Raw genomic sequence first — 27205 nt, 5'->3', positions numbered from 1 at the left:
CCGCTGCCGCGGCAGCTCTTTAGTGTCCCCTCGGCTGCCAATGGGCGGGGGGGGGGGTGCTAAGGGAGCAGCTGCCCCGGGGCAGTGATTTAAAAGGCGTCCAGAGCCCCGGGCCCTTTAAATCACCACGGGAGCCCTGGGCGGCACGGGCCAGGCAACCTGGAAAGACTGGCTGGGGGACGCTGACCCCCAGCCCCACCCTTCTGCCCAAGGTCCTGCCCCTTCTGGGGGCCAGAGCTGCCCCGGCCCTGTACCGGTAAGTTTCCTGAGTTACTTTCACACATTCGTCCATAGACACACACATATATAAACATATCACTTAAGATTAGTCATCAGGGCCAGCCCCTCGGTGTGCGTCAGTAAGTATAGTTCCTTCCAGGCTGATTTACACCAGCTGAGGATACGGTTCTCAGTATACGTAGCATACAAACCAGCAGCTAACTACTACAGTGCCTAGCATTCCGTAAACACCTAAGCCAGATCCGTTGGACCAGCGCCGCCTGGTTCTAATTTAGACTGCACGTTCCTCTGATCAAGGCTGGAGTCTCTCTCTATGGCTGCACAGTGCCGGGCATACAGAGCAATGCTAGGCTATAATAATAATGGTGCCTGCCAGAGTGGCAGCAGCGGGTACCGACACCCTGACTAGCCTGCCATAACCTGACACGTAAGACTCGAGCTGGAGGCCAGGAAGCCGTTCATGGCCAGGGCTCAGATAATGGGACAGCCCGTATGTGGATCAGCTCCATTTCCTTCTGTCAGAACGGCTGCCGAGGGAAGGCTTTCAGGCCCTAGCAATGGAAATGTTCAGAAAGAAATTAGGTGGCACCCAGAGGGGGTGGGTGAAGAGCAGGGCCTTTCATACACATTCATCACTGGCAAATATTCTCAAGAGAGGGGTCTTCTTGTGGCAACCTCACCACCCAACCCCTGAGCCTACATGTAGGCAACAAGAGTGCTTGGTTATGAGGTAATGAAGGGACAGCATTAAGCAGCGACTATTCTAGCTTTTTAGCTACGCTTCACTTCTTATTTTTCTTTAACAGCATGTCAGCTGTTTACTCCCTCGGGTACCTTTATTCATACACTTATTCGCCTTGTGGGCTGCAGCCTGCCTGCTCTCAGCTCTCCAGGTCACTGAGCTGTTCCCCACGTGTCTCCTGCCCTCTCTCATCTGGGTTTCATCTCAGTGCCCAGGTTGAGCATGGCTGAATTGACATGCAACAACCCACAAACCCATGCAGGGAAGGGCTTTTGGCTTCTTTGGATAAAAGAGTCTCTGGACACGCTAAAGAAAGCCTGGGACCAGGCTGTATCTAGCAGAAAGCATCTCTGCCTGCAGAGCGATGGACTCTTCCCCACTGAGACAGAAGCAGTTTCACAGTGAAGTTCAGACTGAATGACATATGGATGATAGCTTGAAAATCTCTAGGGAATGACATGCAAAGGATTGGACATGCCCTGCAAGGTCTTTTCCAGCCCTGTGCGTGTAAAGGGGTCATGGAACAATTGTTTCCTGCTCCCCTGTCATTCTTCACTGAAGCACTGGGTAGAAGCAACTGTCAGAGAGACAAGATATGACTGGATGGCTCAACTCTGGTGCGATGTAGCAATTCCTATGTTCCTGAGAGCCAGCGAAAGCCAGCACATTCCTGATGATGGGAGAGAATGTGAACCATGGCAGAGAGTTTACCATGGAACATTATCACATCATAAAAAGATCCAGTCCAGATGTGGATTCACATGGTGCTAATTGCCAGGAGCAGCTCACTGGAAATCCTCAAATCCTGGAGTAAGGGAGTCGGTGAGTGTTTCTTTTTCTTGTATGCAGACTTCGGGGCTCCATGTCCAGGTTCCGTAAGCAGAGGACAGGCTCTGTATCAAGGTGTTGGAAGCCGCTCTCCAGATGTCGAGCTGGGCACTCTTCCACCATGGGAGTTATTGCCTGCAATGCTGCACCATAGTAGCAGCATGGAGAGGAAACTGGGCCAATCCAGTGTATAGTTGTGGCAACTTTGGATGACTCAGAGCCTCTTGAGCCTAGTCAAAGATCGACAATCAAGTGGACTAGGAGGCAGTGCAGTGATGGACTCCTGAATGTGCTTAGTGTGTTAGACTCTTTCCCACCGATGCTTCCAATCTATACAAAGGTTGTTTTCAGATCCTTGGAGCTGCTGATCGTCCATGCATGGGAAGGGGCCAGAAGCGCACTTGTCCAGGACTACGTGAGCCTCTGTAGCAAAAGGGTGGAGAGTGCAGCCGTGATGTCCCACCCCTGTCCGCATGAGTGGGATTCCTCCCCTGGACATGAGCAGACCTACGAGCTGGCACTGCATGTTGTTTCCTGTCCAAGAATGCGGCATTGGTCAACAGGAAATGTGGCAGGTTGGTTCCATCTGTCACAGCTCTCCAGGCAGATGCAACAGTAATGGCATCTCCTTGAAGGTCTGGTGGAGTTCTGTGAGCTAGCGCATACAAACTGGAGGTTGCTGTAGAATTCAAGGAGCCACTAATAATACAGGTTGCCAAATTCAGCTGTGTCGACAAGCCCAAACCACAGAGCAGCCACAGCTGGAGCAAACAGCAGGGCCAATCCAGATTTGCGAAAGACCAAAGGGTCTGCTCGCTGGGCGGTTCCTGATAGTTTTCGTATCAAGGCAGTACGGAAAGAGATCTTCATTTTCAAGTATTCCGGGGAGGCCGCTATGTCAGGTTCACTCCCAAGTATATGACAACTGTTGGGAACAGCAGTAACTGCCCTTGTACATGTTCCAAGAGGGGACGATTGGCAAGAGCGTTACAGGAGGACTGGAGTTATGCAATCGTAAATGGGCTGGGAGATGTGTGCGTGTGATTTGCACAACAGTGAATGGTGGAGATTTGCAGAGGTGAGTGGGCAGGAAGGATCCACAAGACAATCTCTCCACTAAGCTGCTGTGCACTTTGTGCTTTCTGCACTTTATCAGAAAACTGTCCGTGACAGATGAGAGGCAGAGATGGAAGGGAAGACCAAACAGTACAGGCCTCATATTTCCTTTATTTTTCACACGTGGTGGGGGCAGCCAAGGGAAGGAAAGGAGTCCTGACCCTGGTACAGTGGCAGTTTAAAGTAGGATTGAGAAACCTACTAGAGACCCATGGGAACTGATACAAGACCCCCCACAGGAGCCAGCAATCTGCATACTCTTGCCCACCCCCCTAAAGTTTACCCAGACAGCAAATTAGCTTTTTAAGGGATTGGGAGGGAGGAAGGGAGTCAAACTTTGAGAAAGAGTGGTCACATTATAGACTTATTCTGGCATGTGTGGAAACAGAGAAAGGAAGAGCTGGTGTTTCCATGGTCTAGCCACACAACTGTGCTTAGCACCAAGCTTGGTAGCGCACACAAAGATATTTCAGGACGGATGCATACAGAGTGAACGAACATGCACCTGAAGGGATGGAAGCAATCAGATGCCATATTGCAAACCTTAACTATTCAAAAATCATAAGCTAGACGCACAAAATCATGAGATTGATATATGAGATTATTTTTTTTAATAATCTGGGTTCTTTGTATTTGCCTTCAAGTTTTTGAACCTGTAGGGTTCATGTCTTCAAACTTTTCTGTACAAAGACTAGAAACTTACATTTTTTTTAAAAAGGGAACCTGAAATCCTCACATATTCACAGGACTCCAGAAGTTGGGGCTTTAAGTAAACACAACATATTGCAATATTTGCAATAAAATCATGAGAGCTGGCAACATGTTTTACAAATTCATTTCTGCTCTCATGAAGCCAACAAACACATCAGTATTCACGCAGTGAACCGTGCACCTAGGTTCTTACCCATGTCACATACACACAGCAGTTTTAGCTATAACTGCTTTCGGCCACCAGAATGAGAGGGTTTTAATATTATATGGACCTGTGCTCAGGTGCCAACGTTTCTAAGGGTAGAAGTGCTCTACAAAACTTTATATGACTAGAAATTTTTTCATGACTTCAAAAATTCAATTCATATTATTTGTATTTTTAAATGTCAACATTCCCTTGCTGTGTGGCAAATCTATCCAGTGGCCTCATGCTAGTACATAGGATCCAGGAAGGAAGAGGGACTAGAAACAGGAAGTGAAAGTTATCAATCTAGCTTCATTCCCCAAGCCTAGTAAAGGGTAAGAAAAGTGAACAGGAGGGTGTGGGGCTTAATGATTAGAGCAGAGAACTTGGAATTAAGATTCCTGAGTTCTAGCCCCACCCTGAAAGACTCACCATTTGCCCAAAGGTTACCTGGGCCAATAAAGACTCCCCGTCAGGCTGACCCATGGAAAGCCATGTTGGGTCCATCGTTCCTGGAAGCTGCTCTTTGTATGCATGTCAGTTATAATGTCTCACCTTTTTTATTTGTTTTTGCAACTGCACACAACTCAGAAGCAACCTGCAAAGCTTCCATGATGTTCTGTTAATATCATGACTCCCATTAGGTCCCGATTCTTCAACCTGATTTACGTCCATGTAGAGTCCCGCTGAAGTCAATTGGACTTAGCATGGGTGTTGGAGTCTGTCTATGAAGATTTGATTTAAGACCTCAAACATGCATGTGCAATATTTTTTATTCCAGTCACCAGACCCTTTCGCCAGCATCCGTTCTGCAATACACTGACACACCTGCATTCTGCTTTGAATGGCATTTCACTCTCTCAGGACTCAGCAAAACTTCACTGTAGTCCATTATTTTCAGGCACCCAGCACTCTGGCATCTGGCTTCTTGCTTTGGTGTTTAATTTAATTGTTCCCAATAGAGAGAAATGGCACTCAACCTCCAACCCCCTACTCTACAGAAACCTGTCATGGGAAAACCCTCCTGAAGCTATGACCCATAGTCAAACAAGTAGCTGACCAAAAAGATATGCCTTTTGCCATGCTGAGAAGGCTGGTAAATACAGACTCTGATCTCCAGTCCTCAAGAGCACACCTCTAAGAATCACTCAGCTGATTCCAGCTATTATGATGGGGCATGGAGAGAGAGGCGTTTCTAAGGCCTGGTCTACACTAGGGTGGGGGGGTCGAACTAAGGTACGCGACTTCAGCTACGCGAATAGCGTAGCTGAAGTCGAACTACCTTAGTTCGAACTTCTTACCTGTCCAGACGTCGCGGGATCGAAGTCCGCGGCTCCCCCGTCGACTCCGCCACCGCCGTTCGCAGTGGTGGAGTTCCGGAGTCGACGGGAGCACGTTTGGAGTTCGAACTATCGCGTCTAGATTAGATGCGATAGTTCGAACTCCGAGAAGTCGAACGCTACCCGTCGACCCGGCCGTAAGTATGGACGTACCCTAAGGTAGTACAAAGTGTAATATGGAGAGGGTCTCAATAATATCACAAAGTTAAGATACATACAGTGTCGTGCTTACAGCCGATTGTACTATCAGACAGAAGAGATCCTATCACCGTAGGTGCTGGAACTAGGGGTTCTGAGGATGTGGCAGCACCCCCGACTTGAAGTGGTTTCCATCATATACAGGCGTCACAGTTTGGTTCAATGGCTCTCACCATCCCCACTATACATATTGTTCCAGCCCCACTTCCTATCACATGAAATCAGAAGAGAAAAGTAGGTACAATTATACTTCCACTGACTGCACAGCCACCATGATATTTGTGTCTGTGCTCCCCTTTAGTAAGTTACACGTCCGTCCTAGCATGACTCTTTCCACCACCACGACTTACTGCCTTTGCTTTGTTAACTCAAGGAGAGTGCAATTGGCTAGGACACCTGAGATCCAGGTTCTAGACTCACTACTAATTCCATCCTGTATATTATTAATGGTGTGTAGAATGCTGCCTTATTAAGGACTTGTGTGCACATTTGTATAAGAATTGTTCCATCTTTAATAGATCAGATGACTTCTAATCTCTACGATTTACACGACTACAAATGGGAAAACATGTTGGCAATTTGGGAAAGAAAGATTAGGGTTCCCTCATCCCATCTCATTTCTTAGCAGTTACTGTTTAAGTCACAGGGCACAGATACTGTAAAACAACTGGCATAATTTTCATTAAAAGCTCATACGTGTATGCACCGTGTGCAGCCCAAAGCTATAACCTGGGAGATGAGCAAAGGTTGAGCTTGTCATCCTGAGTGTTCTGGAAGAAATTCTGAAAAGTACTTACGACGAGACACTGGAAACAGCGTGCAATAAATTATAAATAATAATGGATATTTTTATGGGCATCTAATAAAAATCAAAAGTGGAACTTCTTCAGCGAAACACTGTGAGGTCCACATGACTGCAGGGAAGAGCAGGAGAAGCAGCTTAGAACCTCAGTATCCAAACAGCTAATTTTCTAACACTGAACATCCTTTTTTAAGTTTATTTTTACACGATGCTACATCAACCCCAACCCCACTTCCTTGCCTTGTCCTTTTACAGTTAAAATTGCAGACGGTTGGGCTATGCTGCAGCTCGGACATAGAACGAGAAGCGATTTATTCCCGTCCTAAATTATTCAAAAGAAAAGGGACTGCGCATCTTTAACAAGCCATCATTTTATGAAGCAAGGTTAACATTTTTACTTGATTCAGTAGAATATTATAAACTCTCTCGGGTCCATTTGAGGACTTTCTTCTTCGAGCAAAAGAAACAGACTCAGCACTTTTTATATTATTTAGAGAATAAAATTAACCCTCAATGGCCCAAGCTGGTATTACTCCTCCCCAGTTCAATATGGCACGCTCAGCAATTTCCCCCCCATATATAATTACAGGCTGCTATCCATCATCTGTAGGAGAATGCTTTTCTGACACTCCAGAAGTGACGCAGTAAGCACTTTTGCTAATAGAATAAATATTCTAAATATCTCTTTTATATTTTCATTTAAATTGGAATATTTTAAAATAATTGTACACACAGTGCCTGGATGGCTAGTACTGCGTTTAGCGGGAGATTGCCAGATTACTTTATTTCACCTGGGAGGGAACGTTTACTCTTCACCCAGTCCCCTCCCTGCACTGCCACAAAATGTAATTGGGCCAAAGGTTAATTTATTAGCATTTTTCTCCTCTGCTGCTGATATTCCACTCACCCTATAGCTCTTCCTTTTTGCTTTTCTTCCTCCCTTTTGATGGCTCTGTTTTGCAGTTGTCTCTCCTATGGAATCTGTATATTTCATGCTGCTTTAGCAAATCCATCAGGCACAATCCTATGTCACAGTTGAACCGCCACATGGTCTGTGACAGTGCATGTGCCTGCTCCATTAATGGGGAAACAGCGGCCCCCTCCCCTCACCGCAGAATCTGAGAACCTGTTGCTCCAACTCTGCCTCTCTGCTCCCCCCAACAAAACGTATCCCTGCCCACCCTCAAAAGAAAAGCCCACAGCCACAATTATGGGGTTATGCCCTGGGAGTAAATCTACTGGAGCCTTCGTCTCTATGGGGCTGGACTCCACTGCTGCAGAAACAACAATCTCAGAGCACAGCAGCAAATTTCTGGATTGTAGCCTTGTCTGCCAGAGTTGTAACCTCGACCAAAGGGCAGGAAAAATGAATCAGGCCTCCTCAGGCTCCATTTCAGAGCAGCACATGCTCAGGTATACAATGGTTAAGTCTCCAGTGTAAGGGGTGAAAACTTCTAAGACCAACCAGTGTGCAAAACTGTGCCTAGGCAAACGCTTATTCACGTGTATCTATGAAATGCAATAAAATAAGGTCATCCTATCGGGATGGCGCCCTGAGGTTTGGCAGACCCAATAGCAACAAATTATTATTTCATTAGTAGTTTGTTTTTCAGCCGAAGAGTCAGTGCAAAGCACTGTTTGCAAAGTTCCTGTCAGGTTTAAATATGGTGTCCAGATTCTCTAACTAGGAGAGGTGGCTTTTCCCTGAACTTCATACCTGACAGCATATACACCTCCTTTTTCATGAACGAAAGCAGCTGTGGCAAGAGAAAAAGCCCTTTTGGAGGCACTTATCTGACATCTTTTCTCTACCAAAGGCTTCCAAAACATGTCCTATTATGTGGAAATTTCGTGGACAGGAATAGCTGACTTTTCTTGGCAACCTAGGTGAACAGAAGCTAACTGAATACGTGTAGGATTCTACAGGACAGAATGACATAATGCAGCCAGTGGTGAGATGGCCTGTCAGAAAACCCTTCGCAGTAGCCTATGCTACAACAGACCAGGCAAATGGTTCAGATTCATAGTGAAAGGGCATAACGAAGCGGGGGCTGGATGTCTTTCAGAATCTTTGCCATTTTCAGCCAAAGACATTGTTTATTCTGTTTGAAAATTAACTGCCCAATTCTTTATGAACTATGACTTCCTGCTTCCAAAGCAGGGAGGGCTCTCCCATGACAACATCCTTGGGAAGCATGGTCATGCCGAAAAGGGTTTGAGATGAGAATGAGAGGACAAGAAGTGTCGGTTCATATCCTCGCTCACCACAGCGGTAAGAGATGAGAGATGAAAGGGAAACTGTTATATTAAAAGGTGAAGCAAAGCCCACAGAATTAATGTGAGTAGATTGAAAGGAACCTTAAACAAAGAAAGGAGCTCTCTAGCAGATACGTCTAGCTCTCGAGTTAGAAAGCCATAAGGGTTCAGTACTGCAGGAGGCACCCTGCAACGTTCTGCAAGGCTGGAGCTTGTGAAAATGTCTCCAATCCCACAAAGTGCGAGTTTGAAAAGCAGTATGACTGAATGGATGGGAAAGGAATTACAACCAACCTGCCTTTCACAGCCAACAAATCTGCAACAGCTACAGGCAACATTCTAAATGAGAGGGCTCTATCTGAAAGACACGTTTGTTTTCTGTCTAATGAATGTTGAACCTCAAACAGTTCAGAGGTTCAAGTTTCCCCAAACTGTGGCAAATCTATGGGCTAGAAATGCAGCTGGAACTTTCACAAGATCAGGCTCTCACCAGAATTTCAAAGACAGAAATATCATAGAAACGACCTCTTCTCTTAGCATGTCATATTTCTACTTCATGCCCCAGCTGAAGCTAGCAAGTGCAGACACAAGCATACCAAATTCCAAACAGAAGCTGTTCCCTGAATAATTCTGAACTTCAAAAATAGTTTGGGGCAAGTTCTGGACAATGATCAGGTCTGGTCTTATATGAGTCTAGGCGTATGTCCAGACTACCTGCCGTATTGGCGGGCAGCGATTGATTTATCGGAGATCGATATGTTGAGTCTCTCACCTAGACGCGATATATTGATCCCCGAACGCGCTCCCGTCGACTCCGGAACTCCACCAGAGCAAGCGGCAGTAGTGGAGTCAACAGGGGAACCGCGGCCATCAATCCCGCACCGTGAGGTAAGTCGGAATAAGATACATCGAATTCAGCTACAGTATTCCCGTAGCTGAAGTTGCGCACCTTACATCGACACCCCCCACTAGTGTAGACCAGGCCAAAATGTCCATCCTTGTTTGTCTGCCCCCTCCAGGCCAAAGTGCTAAATACCCAATGGGAAAGCTGTGAGCCACGTTAAAAGTGAAATCTGAAAACACAAATCTCTTGATCACACAGATATGATGTTACCTCAATGTGGCATCAGTTTGAAGTCTTTAACCTTTTAACAAATTAATACCTTATAGTTACAGAATGTGAGAGAGAACGTTGGTCTGTTTCTGTACTTCCCAAGCCAGGGTCCATGGACCACGAGTTATTCAGAGTTCTAGCTGGTCACGTGGTATTGGCTCTCCTTATTTTCAATTGCTATATCACTTTAAGACCATCTAAAGACATAGTCAATACTTCCCTGATATTAATTTCCCGCAATTGCCTTAGGAATGTTATGGGATCAGAGGCGAGGCGGTCTCCTAGAAATTATGTGATGACAACAGGAAGGGGGCACTGGACTGTGAGATGTTGGATGGGAGGAGTTGGAGCCCATGAGAGATGCTCTCTATTGCAGCATGGATTAGTCCAGGGAAATGGTTGGGATTCCCTAGACCAGGGGTCGGCAACCGGTGGCTCGCGGCTCGCCAGGGTAAGCACCCTGGTGAGCCGGCCCGGTTTGTTTATCTGCCGCGTCGGCAAGTTCAGCCGATCGCGGCTCCCACTGGCCACGGTTCGCGGTCCCAGGCCAATGTGGGAGGCAGGAAGCCGCGGCCAGAACATCCCTCGGCTCGCGCCGCTTCCTGCCTCCCGCATTGGCCTGGGACCGCGAACTGCGGCCAGTGGGAGCCGCGATCGGCCGAACTTGCCGACGCGGCAGATAAACAAACCGGGCCGGCCCGCCAGGGTGCTTACCCTGGCGAGCCGCGAGCCACCAGTTGCCGACCCCTGTCCTAGACTATAACAGCCATTATCTGGCAGGAGACTTTAGACTTCTAGAGGATTGAGTATTGAGCTCATTGGTTTTATCACAGCTTATTCAGAAAGCTTTGATCACCCTGTTTAAAATTCATACATTTAATTGTGACACTTCTATCACAACCATTTTATTTTCTACAGCTTCCTCTGATTAATGGAAATAGAAATTAAAAATCAATCAAAATGTATCAAAGTTCAGAGTGTTCAGACCTTTAGGTAAGACTGAAGATCATGTGCATTTGTGAATGATTTTATAATTATTACTTTGTTAACAATAATTAGTTAGCTTTACACTGTCACTCTCATACTAGAAACCTGACTTAAATTCCTTTCTATTTTTGCATCTGTAAATAGCTGCTGGTACAATTTGCAGGTGCAAATTCATTTGCAACTAACATAAGTTAAAAGTATTCGTGTCCACATCTGTGCCTGCAATTAACACAGTAAATGCAGTGTCGCTGATGGCGCTTCACAAGCACCTGCGAAATTGGACTCGGTTATTTGCTAGCACAAAGTGGAGGCCAAGGTAAGATGCCTTTTAAAAAGTTATTTGTGTAACTGAGCCATGTAATTGCAAAGACCCCATTGAAAATCACTGCAGCTTTTAGCCAAAGCAGCAGTAGAATGAACAGAACTACGCAGCAGTATGTAAAGCCATGTGTCTTGGCACAGTGGGGAAAGAGAAATACCAGCTGCCTTTTTCACTTAGTTCAACCAAGCCACATAACGGCCGCCCAGAAAAGAAAGCTCTATAAAGCTTAAAGCAGACAAAGTTCCTGGTGACTATTCTAACCAACAGTACAATTTGGGTGAAGAGGAGCTATTCAGGCACAGAATCGGAAGAACAGAGCTCTCCTGTGCACTGCCTGCGAGCACAGGTTTCCCTGAAGACCAGACGGGGCATCTCAGTGACTCGCACCGTCTCCAGTCCAGCCCTTTGAGCAGGTTTTGGGAGGTGGAGGAGGGGCTCACCTTCCATCCCCAAAGCCAGGCATTTCTGCTAAGCTCTGGCTTTACCAAGCGAACCTTCACAGCCTTGCCAAAGACGGCATGTGGGGAAGAGACGCGATGCAGGCTCTAAGTAACTGAGAAATGAAGCAGACTTTGGACCTCTGGGTAGCGCACTTCTTAAGCCGCAGAGAGAGACTGTGGAAGGGCTCAGAGTGGAAAGATGTCAGACCAAGCTCAGCTTTTATTTCTATTGCATGATGCCCAAATCACTCCTTTTTAGACGGAAGTTTCTGAGACTTCTCCATGTCTCTCTCCAGGATGACCGTGTTCCTTTATCCTGCTGCTTTTTCTATGCATAGGGTCATCAGCTGAAGTGTCAGGAGCTTGGGGACAGCTTTGCACATCCACTCTAGATATCTATGAAGCCCACTAGGGACCTCACTATGTCAATCTGATTAACATGGGAGGCATCCGGACAGGAAGGTTATGGCCACCAGGACAAAACTGGCAGACAGATGGCTAGAAATATAAGTTAAATTTCCCAAGTCCTATGATGTTTCACAATACTGAGTTTTCAGTGAGGAAGGGTGGCCTCAAAGAGACAGGGCTTCAGGTTTCACCTCTGCCACAGACTTCCTGTGTGTGCCCTTGGCAAGTCACATAGAACCTCTATGCCTAGGTTCCCTCTCTGTAACAGGGAAGGAATAAAACCTCCCTTTTCCCCACCCCTTGTCTGTGTTATCTACTTAGATTGTCAGCTCTTCAGGGCAGGGACTGTCTCTTACTATACATACAGCACCTTGCACAGTGCGGCACCGATCTCAGCTGGGCCTTTAGGTGCAATGGTAATACTGTACAACCAACAACAAACAGCACTAAGTGCTGGAAGTTTTGCAGAACCCCTGAAGAATTCCACCCAGGGGATCTGATAGGAGAATACGCTGATGGCACCATACTGCAGCCCCCTTGCTTCTTTTCTCTGTGTGTAACGAAACAGCCCTTTTGCCCATAAACCTTTTGAAAAGCACAGGACTGCTGTTCATCATGTCCAGGTGTTCCACAGCTTTCAGCTCTACTACTCCCCTCGGTGTCATAACCAGCATGAAAAACAGCTTGTGGGTTACCAACACCCCTACCTCCCCTCCTGCAGGGGCTCAGCACCGCGAATCAATCACTGCAGTCAACTGAAACCGAGAAAGACGCACTGAGAGCCAGTTACCTATTTACCTTTTCGCCCAGGGGGCAGTAGCCTTTGAGGAAATCCTGGCACACTTCAGCTTTCCTGGACACGTAGACGTGGCTGTAGGGGCAGTCGCTGTTGTTGCAGATTCCTTTCAGGAAGTATGAGCACACTGGCATCTGCAAGGGTAGAAGATGATCAAACTGTTACCCCTCCCACGTAGATTAGGAGCCGTTCCAACACCCAGAACTGAAATAAAACCATGACATGCATAAAATTAAGATATGCCTTTTGCCAGCCACTGATCCCGGGGGTATTTTTAGATCTTTTATTGGGCTCTTGCAACAGAGCTCTCTGACATTACGTGGTCCCGGTGTATACATGCAGGGGGCAAACACACTGCTTGAGCATCCTTCAGGCTAGCTCAGAATGGGGTGGAATTAATGAAATTGCAATCGTGGTGAAAAGTGCCCCTTTACAACACAGCGAAGAGATGGGGGAGTCGCTAATAACTCATAAACGTCACTGGCGGGGCCTTACTGGCACAGGCTCCGTGTCGGATTGCGCTTCCTTCGCCACCATAAAGCGGCCAAAGCTCCTGAGTAACCTTGAATTGGAGAGAAGCAGGTTGCTGCTCTCTAGATTCTTTCACTTTCAATGTTTTTAAGCAGAAGTTTCACTGCCCGGGGCTTAAATTTCATTTTCAGGGAACACTGAGTCCGCATTCCCCGGAGATGGAACTTCAGGAACCTCAGACAGCTTGGTCCTAAAACAGAGGTTCTCAACCCAAGGGTCATGACCCCCAAGGGGTTGAAACAGGCGTTTCACCTTGATCTTTCCTGTTGCTAATCAGGAGTGAGGGGCTTGGCTAGAAGGTAGAGGGCGCCATCAAGGGGTCCCGGGATGGAGAAGGTTGAGAATCACTCTTCTAACACATTTTAATTTTTTCTTTCACCAGCAACTGTCTCGCTTCAAACCCAGATTTCAGAACGGTTTTCCCTAGGTGTGTGACCTGTGGTGACCTAGGCCACTGGAAGTCTCTGTCTTGGCTAGAAAAGGAAGAGGATACACACTACAGTGTATGTTTCTTTGCTTTAAAAGGCGACCAGGGAGCAGAATGCCATGGGGAACAGTGAAAGTAAAAGGACTGGTCTGATTCTTTCACTGGGGCTCTCTCTCATTCTGCAATGACATACAAGTGTGTCAGACAACTGGTGCCTCAGATCTGCAGGCAGCTCTCGACAGAACGCACATTCCAGAAGTCATTATTTACAGTCATTTTGCAATACAACAAGCAAAGTGAAACAGTGAGAAATCAAGGATCCTTATGGTCATGCCTCAAAACACAAACTTTACCTTCAGCCAGCTGTTATAATTAAAAACAAATGACCAGCCTGCTGTGATATTTCAGATTTTTCAGTCACCGGCTATGGCATACAACTTCCAAAACTGACTAGCCAGTTACAAATCGGTGCTTTCCCCATAAGAGAACGTAGCCCTTTGGATCTGTGCCGATCCCCTAGTCGCAGATGGCAATGTGCAGTTTCCGAAACTGCTGTTATGGTCCATTTGTTCTCCCCTCTCCGTGCTTTGCTCTTCATCCTGATCCCCGCCCTGCAGACACACACTGCTCACCTAAATGCAAAATTTACTTACTGCATGGCAGCATATCAATCCCTCAATTACGGGTATCATCTTATTCCTGCAGGTTCAAAGAGCCCCAACCCAACATTTACAATTCTGCAATAACTGCAGCTGATGTTCTATGGAAAAGTCCATTTCCCTGAAGGACGGCTTAGGGTTTTCACTAAATGGGCTCACTTGAGTGAGACACACAGAGGGGGGTGGGGGAAGCAGAAAGGAAAGAAAACAAAAGGGAAGAGTTTATTTTTAATTGTCTTTTAACTGCAGCCGTTAACATAAAGGACAAGGCTCTAGGGCTAGCTTTTTTGTTGGTGGTGGTGTGACCGTAAATGATTCCTTTAATGTAGTTTTTGATATAGAACCCAAATTAGCTCTAATAAAAAGGGATAATAAAGCCGGCTCTTATACAAAAATAAAGTCCTCCTAGCTGTCAAGCCTGAACCATTATCAAGAGGAAGCCACATTCTCATTTCAATTAACCTTGTTTGCACCCCACTACGTCCACGCAAATAACAATAACATTAATTCAAGGCACTGGTGCGGGGCCTCCATATTAGACAGCTTTGAATATGTACATGCTTTGGAGCTGGCAGCTAATGAACCCGAAAGTCAACGTGAATTTCCAAATTGCTCACAACAGAGTTTTGAAGCTCTATTAGGGAGAAAAATGCTGATTCTTTTCAAGTTCCTCAAGGGGAAAAGCTGTTGTAACAGCAGCATGCCTGTGCCCGAGTCCTAGCCTCTCGCTAACCTTCATTCGCAAACCCATTCATTCACACTTACTGTTCTCCCTAAATCATCAGGAAGAGGCAGGGCCTGCTTCTCCACACAGCCCCATAACACACCAGCAATTTCAGATCCACTCTTGGCCAAGTTGGCTTTGTTCTGGATGCCTCTCCTCAAAGGGGCCACGGCTGAACCTTCATCCCGCACCTTTACCTGCCCTCCTGTCAATACCTCCCTCGCTTTCTCTGCCACTGATACTCTAACAGCAACTTTGCTTTTCAGACTGTACACAGAGTACCACTGCAAATGAAACTGATCTCCCTCTAGGTCTACTTGATCCTGCCTCAACGCCGGGAATGGACCTCTGGAGGTCATATTTCTATGATTCTCCTCTTACCAGGACAGCAAAATACCAAAATTGTCCTAATCTCTGCTTTGGACAGCCCCATGTCATGCCTGTCATGTGATCTAGGCTAGAGGGAGTATAGCTTATGACCAGGGAAAAGAATCTGCTATAACCCAGAGACCAATTGGTGCCAACTAGTAGAGGACAAAGAGGGTTTTACATGTTCCCCTGGATCAGATATATACATAATAGTTCACCAAAGAGTGGCACGAAAGGTCTCTACCGAGAGCCAGTAGCCCATTATAATCATTGCAAAATGTACGTACAGATACGATTTCAGAAGTTATGTATCGATCATGAAAATTATGTTCTTAAGATCATGGAATCAAGGCCCGTCACCAGGAGGTGACATATCTCAGACAGGTTCCTTTCCAGCAGGAGATGCCAGACACTGATCTCCCCATCCGGTCATATGTGTATTATCTGCCTCCCATTGGAGGCCTATTTGCATACTGAGCCAGGTGCCAGTCAAAAAGAGGTGCCCTGTTTACAAATGAAGACCAAGGATGGGACTTGCATATCTTGGGATGCAAAGGAACACACTGGGTCCTTCACCTAGGAGGTAAACTGTCCGCGTGTATGTCTCGTGGAAGAAGGATCCATGCCAAGCCTGGCTGTAAAAGGCTGCAAGGACTTAGGGTGAGCATTATTCTATAAGACACAAGAGTAGCTAGTTAACTAAGTCTAGGTTATAGAATGCATGTTACGATTTTATTTCATATGTAGCCATTTGTTTCCAATACGTCTACTTGGTATCACCTGAATCTCTGTGCTTTGCTTATACCTGTTTTCACTATAAACACTGATGTTACACTCCATAATCTTCATAGAAAGATTGTTATGATATGAATATGGCATAACTAAGATTTGTTTTGTGCAAGATGGGTCATGTGATTATCCAGTTTGTATGCATGCATCATTTTTGTATCTAAAGGTAGGAATATTGACTATGTAACAATTACAACTGTGTGTGTACTTGGGAAACACCCACCAGACAACAGGCATCAGCCTTGATGGGCCATTAGGAAGAAACCATAAGACTTTGAAGATACTAATCTTTCTCCTTCCTGAGAAGCTCATACATTGCTTTGACACTACAAGGTCAGGTGGTCATGTCACCTGGTACTAAACACCATCTTGGGCTTCTAGGGATTTTCGGGGAGGGTGTGTGTGTCAAGACTGGGAAACAAAAGCTTCCCGCCTTATGTAAATTCTGTTTAAGGCTGGGGAGTAAGTTGATCTTGGTTCTCTCTTCACTGAATCCCCACCCAGGGTGACAGCTGGAAAGATCTCAGAAACAAAGACACAGGAGTGGAGGGGGGTGGGGGGAGGGCGAGCGGAGCCCAGGCTGGAAAAGGGAGCTGGTCTGTGAACACAGTGTCTGAAGATTTAGCTGCAAGCAGGGTAACTAACCTTCAGGAATTTCTGCATCCTGCCCAAAAGCAGCATTTAGGGTGAAAAATTACTTCTTGAAACCAGTCGCTAAGATCTTAAGCTTAGCATGCGTGTTTTGTTTTATTTGCTTAGTAATCTGCTTTGTTCTATCTGCTACCCCTTATAATCACTTACAATCTGCCTTTTGTAGTTAATATCTATCATGAAAGTTACGTATCTATCATGAAAATTATGTTCCTAAGATTAAGGCATCAAGGCCTGGTTTTGTTTATTATAAAACCCAGTTTGTGCAATTTATAACAGGGGGGGGGGAGAAATTGTGCATATCTTCCTCCATATTGAGGGAGGGGGCAAATTTATGAGTTTACGTTGTATAGATTTATCTACAGCGCAAGACAATATTATTTTGGGTACTTTCCAGAGGGGGGCTGCACTTGAGTGCTGGGAGATTTCCTAGCTGAGTCTTCTCATAGAGAGCTGCTTGCAGACTAGCCCAGTCTTCCACCGCTGGCTAAGGCCCCCAAGGAGATTTCACGTTACCTCAGACCAATATGGGACAATGGCTCACGTGAAAATGAGCAAGGCTCCTCTGGTGGAGCCCTGCGCGTCTCACTCCCACTCAGAAAAACAAAAGGTAAATGAGAGTAAAATAAAGGGGCCGGCTGCAAAATCCCATGCACCATTCACAGCCATTAGACTGCTTATTATCTGGTAAACAACCAACAATGCACTAAGGTGCTTTCAACAGAACAGCTTCTCCCACATAAAGGATACAAGCAAAGCAACCGCTCCATTGTCCCGAGAATATCGTGCCCATGTGCACGTTCCACTAGGGGTTTCCACAGCTGCAGTAACTTTTCCACTGACTAGCCCGTCAGCTGCAGCAAAGGACCAACGGGCGCTTCCTTACAACGCAACCAACACGCTGACCTACAGCTGCCACCGGAGATGTCAGCAGGTAAAGGAATGCTCCGCTCGCCTTGCCAAACTGGTGGATTTTCAAGGGCTGAAGCAGCCTGGATTTGTTCGCCTGTTTTCCTGAAAAGCTACATGAGCTTTACGCACATAGAGCTCTAACGAGATATAAAATCTATGTGCTCAAAACCAGAGTACTGGGCATGTTAGAAATACCTACTGTGCACCGACAATGCCTGGGCATGCTCCCTCTACGTACGCACGCTCCTGCATATGAATATTAATGACAGATATTTGGGAGCACTGACAAGCCTGAGTTACAGTAAACCACATTAACTGCCCTCATCCTTGTGCTCTTTTTACCCTGACTCGTGCTAAGGGGAACCATCACAGGAGACATACTGCTCCCATGTGAGCTGGTGGGAAAAATGCATTTGGGAGCATCCGGGGCTGAGAGTGGTGGGTTAGTGATTTCTGGATAATAGCCATGAATGCCTACCAGTAACAGCCGCAAACTATGTGGCACAACGGGGAGGAGGCGAGGCTTTAACACGTGAAGGTGCAAAATGGACGTAGTGGCACCACAAACAGATGATTTAAGCAGCACAATCTAAACTGGGTATATTCAAGCCTGTCTGAGGTGCTGTACATTTCTGTAAGGGTGCTGGAGGACCACCAGCCCTGCAAGAGAGGGCAAGACTGACAGCTGTAAAAGCTGGAACTGCTGGCTAAAGCAGGATATGACTATGAAGCTTACCAAGCAATCCAGCTTCAGAGGGTACCAGCAAGTGTTGTGTATGTTCAGAGCACAGATATTTAGGGCTGGACTGATGGGGGCGGGGGCAGCGAGGGGGAAAGAATCTTATTACCCTACAATTTAGGATGATTTACACTGATTTCCTGGCAATTTACTCTACAAGAATCTGCCCGGTGATCAACCCCAGATCTGATATGGATGGAGACTGGTACCTCTTCACCCACACCCTGCTTTGAAGTTAACAATGCCAAGGGAAAGTCACATTATCAACAAGCAAAAGCTCAGCTCGACCAGTTAAAACAATAAACAATCACCCAATACTTCTCATTTGAAGAGCAAGTGGAATTTGCTCTGCCTGGTCACAGCGAAGCCTCCAAGCAGCAGAAAACCACTTTCCTTCCTGTGCTGAATGAATTCACCTGTCCCTCTCTTTGGGTTTGTGTTTGATAAATGAGGCTAACATCACCTTTGCTAGTAATCACACAGGTTAACAGGAAGATACAGAAGTGAATGCCGGAGTCGCCTCTTGCTTTGGGGAGCCTGCTCCCTGCAGCCATAAATCACAGTGAATGGGCTCTGAACTCAGCAGAGAAGGCTGTTTCTCCTCCAGCCCACACTGACTACAAGATGGCACGCGGGGACCTTTAAACCATTTAAGGGAGACTAATGCTGGGGACAGTCACTTCCCCCCTTTGGTAGCACAATGGACATTTTTACAATATTGGTTTTTCAGATGTACAGGAAGCCCTGCATGCTCTTCTATGTCTGAGGCTCACTGCTATGACAGCTACTGCTTCTGGGTGTACAGAAGGCTTCGCTGACAAAACTATCCCCGGTAAAGGAAACCTACAGGTGGACAGAGTCCAACAGAAGCCTACAATGTAATAAAGACCGCTTGTGATTCCCTGCATGACACACAGGGACAGGACTTTGGCCAGGGGCATATTAAGACCCTGAATCAGGAAAGCGTCATCATTTCAGGACAGCTGTTAGATACGTTCTTAACTTTAAGCATCATGATTATGCTTTAGATTGTGGTGGCCCCCAAAAGCCCCACTCAGGATCAGGGCCCGTCGTGCTGGGAGCTGTACGAACACAGGACACAGTCCCTTCCCTGGAGTCGGAGAGAATAAGCCTGTGCTCCAGTGCTGTCTGGACCAGGGATGGCTAAGGCAGGCCTCTAGAGGAAACAGAGGGATGCTGATGGAGGGGAGGGGAGTGGAGCAGGGAAAGATGAGGAAGTGATCAGGGAGCCAGAAGGAAGAGACTGGGTAAGGGAAGGACTGTGGACTTTCCCAACTGACACAGCTTAAGCTTTATGTTGCTTGCTGGGGGAAGGGAGGTTGGGCCAGGCTGAAGACAGCCCAGGTCCTGATTCTCAGTAGGCCAGGGTAGTGAAAATGCCCTGGACAGGACTGCGTGCGCCTTAAAGTGACCAAGCAGTATTTTCTCTCTTTTCCCGTGTCACCTACATCCCATTCCTGCGCCTACAGCCCGTGCGGCATTGTCCCGAGCTATTTTCACATCTCCACCCAGAAAGGTCCAATCGTTTTAACCTGTGTTTAGAAATAAAATCTGACCTGCTCCCGACTCAAGGCCTGGATTGGGGGTGAGTGGGCAGGACAGAGGGGGACATGTGGGGGTGGCAGGGATGGTGAAGTGGGTAGTGGATGAGAGGCGCACAGACTGGCGGTGAGGGACTGCATGGCATGGAGCCGTGCTCCCTGCTCTGGGAATGGGAGAGTCTCACCTTTGCAAAAGGTCAAGCTGTTATTTTAGGGGCACAGTTACGATTGGGTGGGGGTGTACACTGAGTGGAGGGACCGGAGTGGCTCTTGGGACCTGGCTGATCATTTCCAGCCATTTCACTCTAAGGGGTTTCTCTGAGGTTGGACACGTTCAGTAATGGTGCCTGGGGTGTTCACCGGACTCCACTGAAACACTTGCAACAGTCACTTGAAGAAAAAAAAAGGCGGTGGCTGCTTGTTTTAATCCTCACTGTCCCAGCGCTCCTGAGAGCCCAGAGACAAGTGCTCGGTCAGGGCAGGCATGTAGTGGAATGGGGGAAATGCTAAGGAAATGTTACAGCTGCAGGCTTACAGTGTAACAGAGATTTTAGGCGTGACTAGATCTGAGAAATGCCTTCACAACATGCCTCTAAGCACTGCAGGACACACACACACACAAGCATGACTACAGCTCTGGATAGTTCTACTCCATACACTAGCGCTAATACACTGCCTGACTGGATCAGACCCCAGGTCCCTCTAGTCCACTGTCCGGTCTGTGACAGCAATCGGCACCAGATACTTCAAATGAAGCTGTCAGGAACCAGCAATAGCAAAAGTGGGATAAACGTCCCCTCACATTCAGTCTCGTTCTGATCTCTAATAGTGGGAGATTGGGTCAGGCTCTGAAGCATGAAGTGTAATTTCCTTCCAAAACGGTTGTTAGCTTTAACTGTAACAATGGATATTATTGATCTCCACATAAGCATCCAATCCCTTTCTGAATCTTGCTACGTTCTTGGTCTCAACAATGACTTCCACAGTCCGGTTACACACTGTATAAAAAACCCACTTTTTATCAGTTCTGAATTCCCCACCTTTTGAAGTCATCAAATCTCTCCTTGTTCTTGTGTTTTAAGTTCCCGATCTGCACTCTCTAGACCCGAGATGGGCAAACTGCGGCCCGCAGGCCGGACCCTCCTGCCCAGCCCTGGAGCTCCCGGCTGGGAAGGTGAGCCCCTGGCCCCTCCCCACAGCCTCAGCTCGCCATGCCACCAGTGCTCTGGGCGGTGGGGCTGCGAGCTCCTGCCGGGCAGTGCGGCTGTGAGAGCCGCCGGCCTGCCCTGGCGCTCTAGATTGGGTGGCAGCATGGCTGGCTCCAGCCGGGCAGCGCAGCTGCCAGTCTTGGTGCTCTGAGCAGCATGGTAAGGGGGCAGGGAGCGGGGGGTTGGATAAGGGGCAAGGAGCCCAGGGGGGCAGTCAAAGGACAGGGAGAAGAGAGCGGCTGGATGGGGTGGAGATTCTGGTGGGGGTGGATAGACGTGGGAGTCCCGGGGGGCCTGTCAGGGGGTAGGGGTGTGGATAGGGGTCGGGGCAGTCAGGGGATGGAGCAGAGGGGGTTGGATGGGGTGGGGGATCCCGGGAGGGGGCAGTCAGGGGACAAGGAGGGCAGGGGTTGGATGGGTCAGAGGTTCTGAGGGGGACAGTCAGGGGGCGGGAAGCGGGAGGAGGCAGGGGCCAGGCTGTTTGGGGAGGCACAGCCTTCCCTACCCGGCCCTCCATACAGTTTCGGAAACCCGATGTGGCCCTCGGGCCAAAACGTTTGCCCGCCCCTGCTCTAGACCAGTTTTACATACTGATGATTAAATGACTGCTCTACAAGTGCTGTGTGCACAAAAAGCCCCACGTGGCACTTTGGCGAATAATTCAGAGCACAAGTCAGATGGCCTTTGGGATCACTTCGGAGCTACCCATCAACCACCGCCAGAGAGGAAGAAAAACAAGTAAGCTGCATCCAGAGACGAGAGCTGTTGAAAATGGTTCTGTTTCAAACACTGGTTAGACATGGGGGGCTGATGGTTAAATCCTTGGGCCGTATCGCTGGGTTAGTGAAAGCTCTGTGTCATACATTTTGATTACATAAATGGCATGATGGACTATGAATGGACAGAGACATTTAACCAATAGGGACTGGAGAAAGGAGAGACCGGATGGTGGCATCTCCAGGGTAATTTATGACGGTATCTTTGGGACAAGCACCAAAGCAATGCTTCCTGACCTGACGGCTTTCTGCTGCTTTGATTCCTGTCCTTAAAGTTGCACTAAAGCTGATGTAGGCAAACTACATGCCAGAATTATGCACAGCGGGGCTGGAACAATTACTGAGTGACACGATGGAGGGGGGAGGCATAGCGTTTAGGGACTGCTGGGGAGGGATCTTTTCCCTTTCACACCCCAGCCTCTTGCACCTCCACCACTAGAGCGGAACATGAAGACCGAACTGCTTCTGCTACCGTGATCCCTGCTGCTGTGGGAGCATGGGTTCCTAGGGGAATAAACCCTTCTGGCTTGGACATTAGCCCCTCTAGCTTTTGTTCTGACTCTCTGTCTAGGGCTTGAGAACTTCTCTCACTCATACAGGCCCTGACTCAGCAAACCACTTAAGTGTGTGCTTAACAGGGGCAAAGTCCAGCCCTCCTCAGCAAAGAACCCAAGCATGTAAGTTAAGCACATTCTTAAGTCCCAGGGTTTCATTTAGGCATGTGCTTACGTGCTTTGCCGGATTGGGACCTCACAAGTTACTTCCAATTTGAAGTCCTATCCAGCGAATGAAGATTAACCTGCTAAATTATCAGCCAATAATCGCTAAAAGAAAATCTAATTATCTCTCAACCTTAGTCTGTGTAATAAAACGAAAGAGCTCCGAATACTTCCAAGCAGAGTGAAAATGATGAAATTAAAAATCATTCTGCCAGACAGTTTCATTGTCTAGCTTTTCTTTAAAAAAAAAAAAAGTTAATTTATGTCTCCTAACTACGGTACGTTCCAACAGTCTCTCGGTCTGACCCCAGCTGGGGCGTGATTTAGAATGAAGCACAGTCTTAAAGAGATGGCAAATGCTCTGACTCCGTGTGCTTCTGTTCTGATCTCAAGAGCTTAAATACCCCTTAACCAGACACGTTACCAGCACTGCAAACAGCCCCAGGTGCTCTAGTCTCAAATTCGCTGCTTAATGCACTAATATACTGATTCACCAAGCTGGTTTAAGAGGCACACTCTTCTCTCATTATAAGCTAGGACCCCGTAATGAGCCTGAACAGCTTGGCAAGCAAACTGAAAATGAACTCAATTTGAAACACTCTATAGCATAGACTTCCCTACAACCAGCAGAAGTGTTGCTTCCTTAGGTCAACTCTCTCATAAAGCTGGAATGTGCTCATTAGAAAACCATACAGACCTTATCTTTAGAAACTTTGTGTGAAAATGAACATGTCCCATCAGTCTTCTTGCATGTGCCACGGAGAAATCTGCCAAAGAACCGGAAAGGGGTTTAGAGACAGATACGGAGTATTACAAACAGTTCACAGAAACATGCTATTTTAAACACAGAGAATATCCTCGGACTCACCATTTCATACTTGTATTAGCCTGAGGCACAGTTCAAGTGAACATTACATAACTGCTCCATACATTTCCTATTAAAGCCCATTTCACATATTAAACCGGTACTTATCTTTCCCCCTAAAAGAGCAAGTGATGGCTCATAAACGATTTCTAGACAACTAAGTTACAGACCAGTAACCAGAGGGACCGGAGCTACAAACTACAGATGGAGTGTTTGAAACCCTGCGGTTATCAGGAGGATTATTTATACCTTGGCAGTGCCCAAAGGATCCAGTCGCACTGGGACTTCACTGTGCCCAGTAGTGAACAGAGACAAAGGAAGGCCTGGTCCCCCATTCAGGGGTATTTAAGGTCTGGATTCAAAAGACATGGGGGATAATATATGAACTCTGGATGAAGATCAGAGCTCAAGATTCTGAAAACAAGCCCCTAAAATATGTGTAGGCATTTAGAGCCAGCGTCTTCTGATTAATCAGTATTTGGATACCACAGTTATAGTGGATTTTTAAATTCAGGTAGACACATTCAGACCCAACTCTGTCAGTTACCGGAATCCTCCAAATACAGTCTCCCGATGTGATGCACCCTCTTGGAGTTACACAGCACTGCTTGTGCCGCTATGACTTAACCGACATTCATCGCAGCAGGGAACGTGCCTTCATCTCTGTAAAGCACGGTGTAAGTTTATGGATGCGATCCAAATGATTTCTAGCAGCAGGAGTGGGGATCTGAAGAGGCATTTTCTTAAAGGAGAAATTATTTAAGATGACTTTTTAAAAGAATAATATCATAACATTAACAGTTGGGTAAGAAATGATACTAGCAAAACTGTTCATTTTTCAAACGTTTTACAGCAATAGGGGAAGTAAGATGAGCTGGGAACAGTCTTCAGTGCATCTCTGTAATAAAGTAATATCCCTTCCCAGCTACCCATCATCTCAACCTGTAGCATCCCACAGAACTTTCCAGATCGCAACCGACACACACAGTTCAGTTCAGTTCAATCAGGTTTTATTGGCATGACAAGCTCCACAAGTGTTGCCCCAGAGAATGACTCCTCAGGTCAGTGGTATGTAAGATCCACAGAGGTATGATCCCTCTCCACTCCTGGCATGTTGCTACAAAAGGATATATAAGGAGACGGCATCCTCTGGAGAGGAACATCACAGTGTGCAGCAGCATTCAAAATTACACACTTTAGAAGAGAAAGGGGCTGCCATCCCCTACTGGAGACTGCCGCCTGTGCTTTGAGGAAAAAATAATAGATTTACTGGAGGTTTTACATGAAGTCAGACTAACCCTGGGGAAGATACTGCCCGGATCATGGCTTAAATGTTTAACAAGCACAGTACAGACACTCCCTGGGTTACGCAAGACCCGACTTACGCAAATTTGACCTTACGCAAAAAGTGCCATAAGGCATAAATAAAATTTTCGAGTTGTGGAAAATATTGCATAGCGTACGGGAACGCAAAGTAACTGTAGTGCGGTGGAATACAGCGGTAGCATCTCCTACAAGGGAAGGCTTTGCGCTCTCACAGCCTCTCAGTCTCATGTTATTTCAGTGATACTGTATTTCTGTTATTTCACCCTATTATTTCATTCAAATCATGCCTGTCTCCTCCTCTCCTTCCTCATCTACCAATTAAGCCCATTGTCATCCACCACCAAATGCAGCCTTCAGTGTGCCAGGATAACAATAGGATTAAGGTCAATGCAACCTTTTTGTTGTAATTGTTTGTTTTTTATGCTTGCACAATATATGTTTCCGACTTACGTCAAATTCGGGTCACGTAAGGCTTTCCGGAACAGAACGATGGTGTAAGTCGGGGAGCGTCTGTACTGGCATAGGTTGGAAGTAGAGTATGAAATAGGTGCACCACAGACCCCTGGTTTAAAAAATGTTTCATGTCTTCATTTCAGACATGCTAGCCCAGCATCTAACGCCACAGGGCTCATTTGTTGGCACCCAGAATCGTAGGGCTCAATCCTGCAAGGCGCTGAGTGCCTTAAGAATGTCACAGGATTGGGCCCCAGGAGGAGGCATGAGGAACGTGTCTGCAGTATGTTACTTGTCTAATCAGTCATTTGTAAAATAGTTTTTTTCGGTGGAGCATGTAGGACAATAAGCAAGGCTGGAGTCAGCACAACCACTGTGTGACAGAAAGCAAACCACTAACGCCAAACCTTCGCCCTAACCTTAGCAGCAGCAATCGGCAGCAGCTTTGGATGTGCGAGCACGCAGCTGCAGCAAGGTCTGTTGGTGCTCTGTGAGGAGCAGAGGTGGTCAGAGTTGGAAGCAGAAGCGATGTCTGCGTGTGGATCATTGACAGAGATGTCCAGGTGGCCTGGAATGTTGGGAACTTTTCCCTTAGCTTGGCATTCCGCTGTTCTGAAAGGCCTGGGCCAGTGGATGGGTCCTGAAGCAACTTTAACTGTTTGTTACCTGGGATTAGCTATAAAACAATGTCCGACTGCAGCACAGTCTCTTTCCCACCGCAGAGGCATTTTCAGAACATCCCCCCTCAAGATTCAGAGTCACGGAGTGGTTTGTTCAGAGGGCCTAGCCCACAGCGAGGGGCGCTAGGAAATGTGTTTGCGTGCGCAACGTCTCAGTTCCAGGAAAACAGACTGGGCTGAAAGCAGGTTTGGGCATACGGCGCATGTTGGAGAGGAGGGTGCTTGCAACAGAGTCCAAATATCTTACATCTTCACGTGCTCCATCAAGGGGAAAACCTAACCTGAGAGGCAGAGAAGCTCACACCTGTTAGATGTCAAACCAGAAGCGATTCCTCCTTTACTGAATTCTAGATACGCTCCCCAGGAGAGGTGTTTTATAATCGATCTGCTAAATTGGATTATAATCTTCTTAAAGCCATTGGCATAAAATAAACATGGGAAGGGAGGAAGAAGAGGACAGACTTTTGTAAAGTGCAGGCTAACGAGTCCTGCAGCTAAAACCCCACACTGCTCTGATGTCTGTGTCACCTGCCCAGTTCGCCTAGGGGCGGCATGTACATGTTGAACAGGATTGGTGAAAGAACTTACCCTTGTGGGACTACTCCCCCCTGTGGCCTTGGGTAAACCATTTACTCTCTGCCTCACTTTCCCCAGCCACCAGACACAATACTTGGCCTCATAGAGGCGAGAAGAATCAGTGCTTGACAGTAAGTTCTAAGCTTTACTATTAAATTTAAGGGCTGTAGAACTTCACGCTAGCCAGTGTACATGTTGAGTAAACATTAATGCTGATTCTTAGACAGGCTACATGAGTTACTACCTTTGATCTTTTGCCATAGGAAAACAACTTAATTATTACGGAAATATGATCTAGATGAAATTACAAAAGGTGGGTTCACAACTGGTTGAAAGACTGTACTCAAAGAGTAGTTATCAATGGCTCAATGTCAAACTGGGGGGGTTGGGGAGGGTAATATCTAGTGGGGTCCTTTGTCCTGGGTCTGGTATTATTCAATATTTTTCTATAATGACTTGGATAATGGAGTGGAGAGTACGCTTATAAAATGTGTGGATGACATCAATCTGGGAGGGGTTTCAAACACTTTGGAGTATAGGGTTAGAATTCAAAACAACCCTGACAAATTATAAAAGTGGTTTGAAATCAACCAGATGAAATTAACTAAAGACAAGTGCAAAGTACTTTGCACTTAGGAAGGAAAAATCAAATACACAATTACAAAATGGGGAATAACTGGCTAGGCACTGGTACTAATGAAATAGATCTGGGGGTAATATCGGATCACAAAAGGAATGTGAGTCAGCAATGTGAA

The 27205-nt window shown here is 46.8% G+C and overlaps 1 protein-coding gene across 2 annotated transcripts in view; it reads right to left on the bottom strand.

Moving 5' to 3' along the window:
• The window catches only part of ZC3H3 (zinc finger CCCH-type containing 3), a 341038-nt gene that overhangs the window by 78080 nt on the left and 235753 nt on the right, over positions 1 to 27205 (bottom strand). For both annotated transcript variants that reach the window (XM_045006027.1, XM_045006028.1), the window contains 2 exons: positions 23248 to 23317; positions 12487 to 12618 (listed from right to left, as the gene is read on the bottom strand). In XM_045006027.1, coding sequence (XP_044861962.1) covers positions 12487 to 12618; positions 23248 to 23317 — 202 coding nt within the window. The remainder of the gene's footprint in view (positions 1 to 12486; positions 12619 to 23247; positions 23318 to 27205) is intronic.

This window comes from Mauremys mutica, chromosome 2 (assembly GCF_020497125.1).
Source record: "Mauremys mutica isolate MM-2020 ecotype Southern chromosome 2, ASM2049712v1, whole genome shotgun sequence".
In the NCBI taxonomy this organism is placed as follows: domain Eukaryota; kingdom Metazoa; phylum Chordata; order Testudines; family Geoemydidae; genus Mauremys; species Mauremys mutica.
Note: the sequence above shows the minus strand (reverse complement) of the source record. Positions and strands in the feature narration are given on the sequence as shown.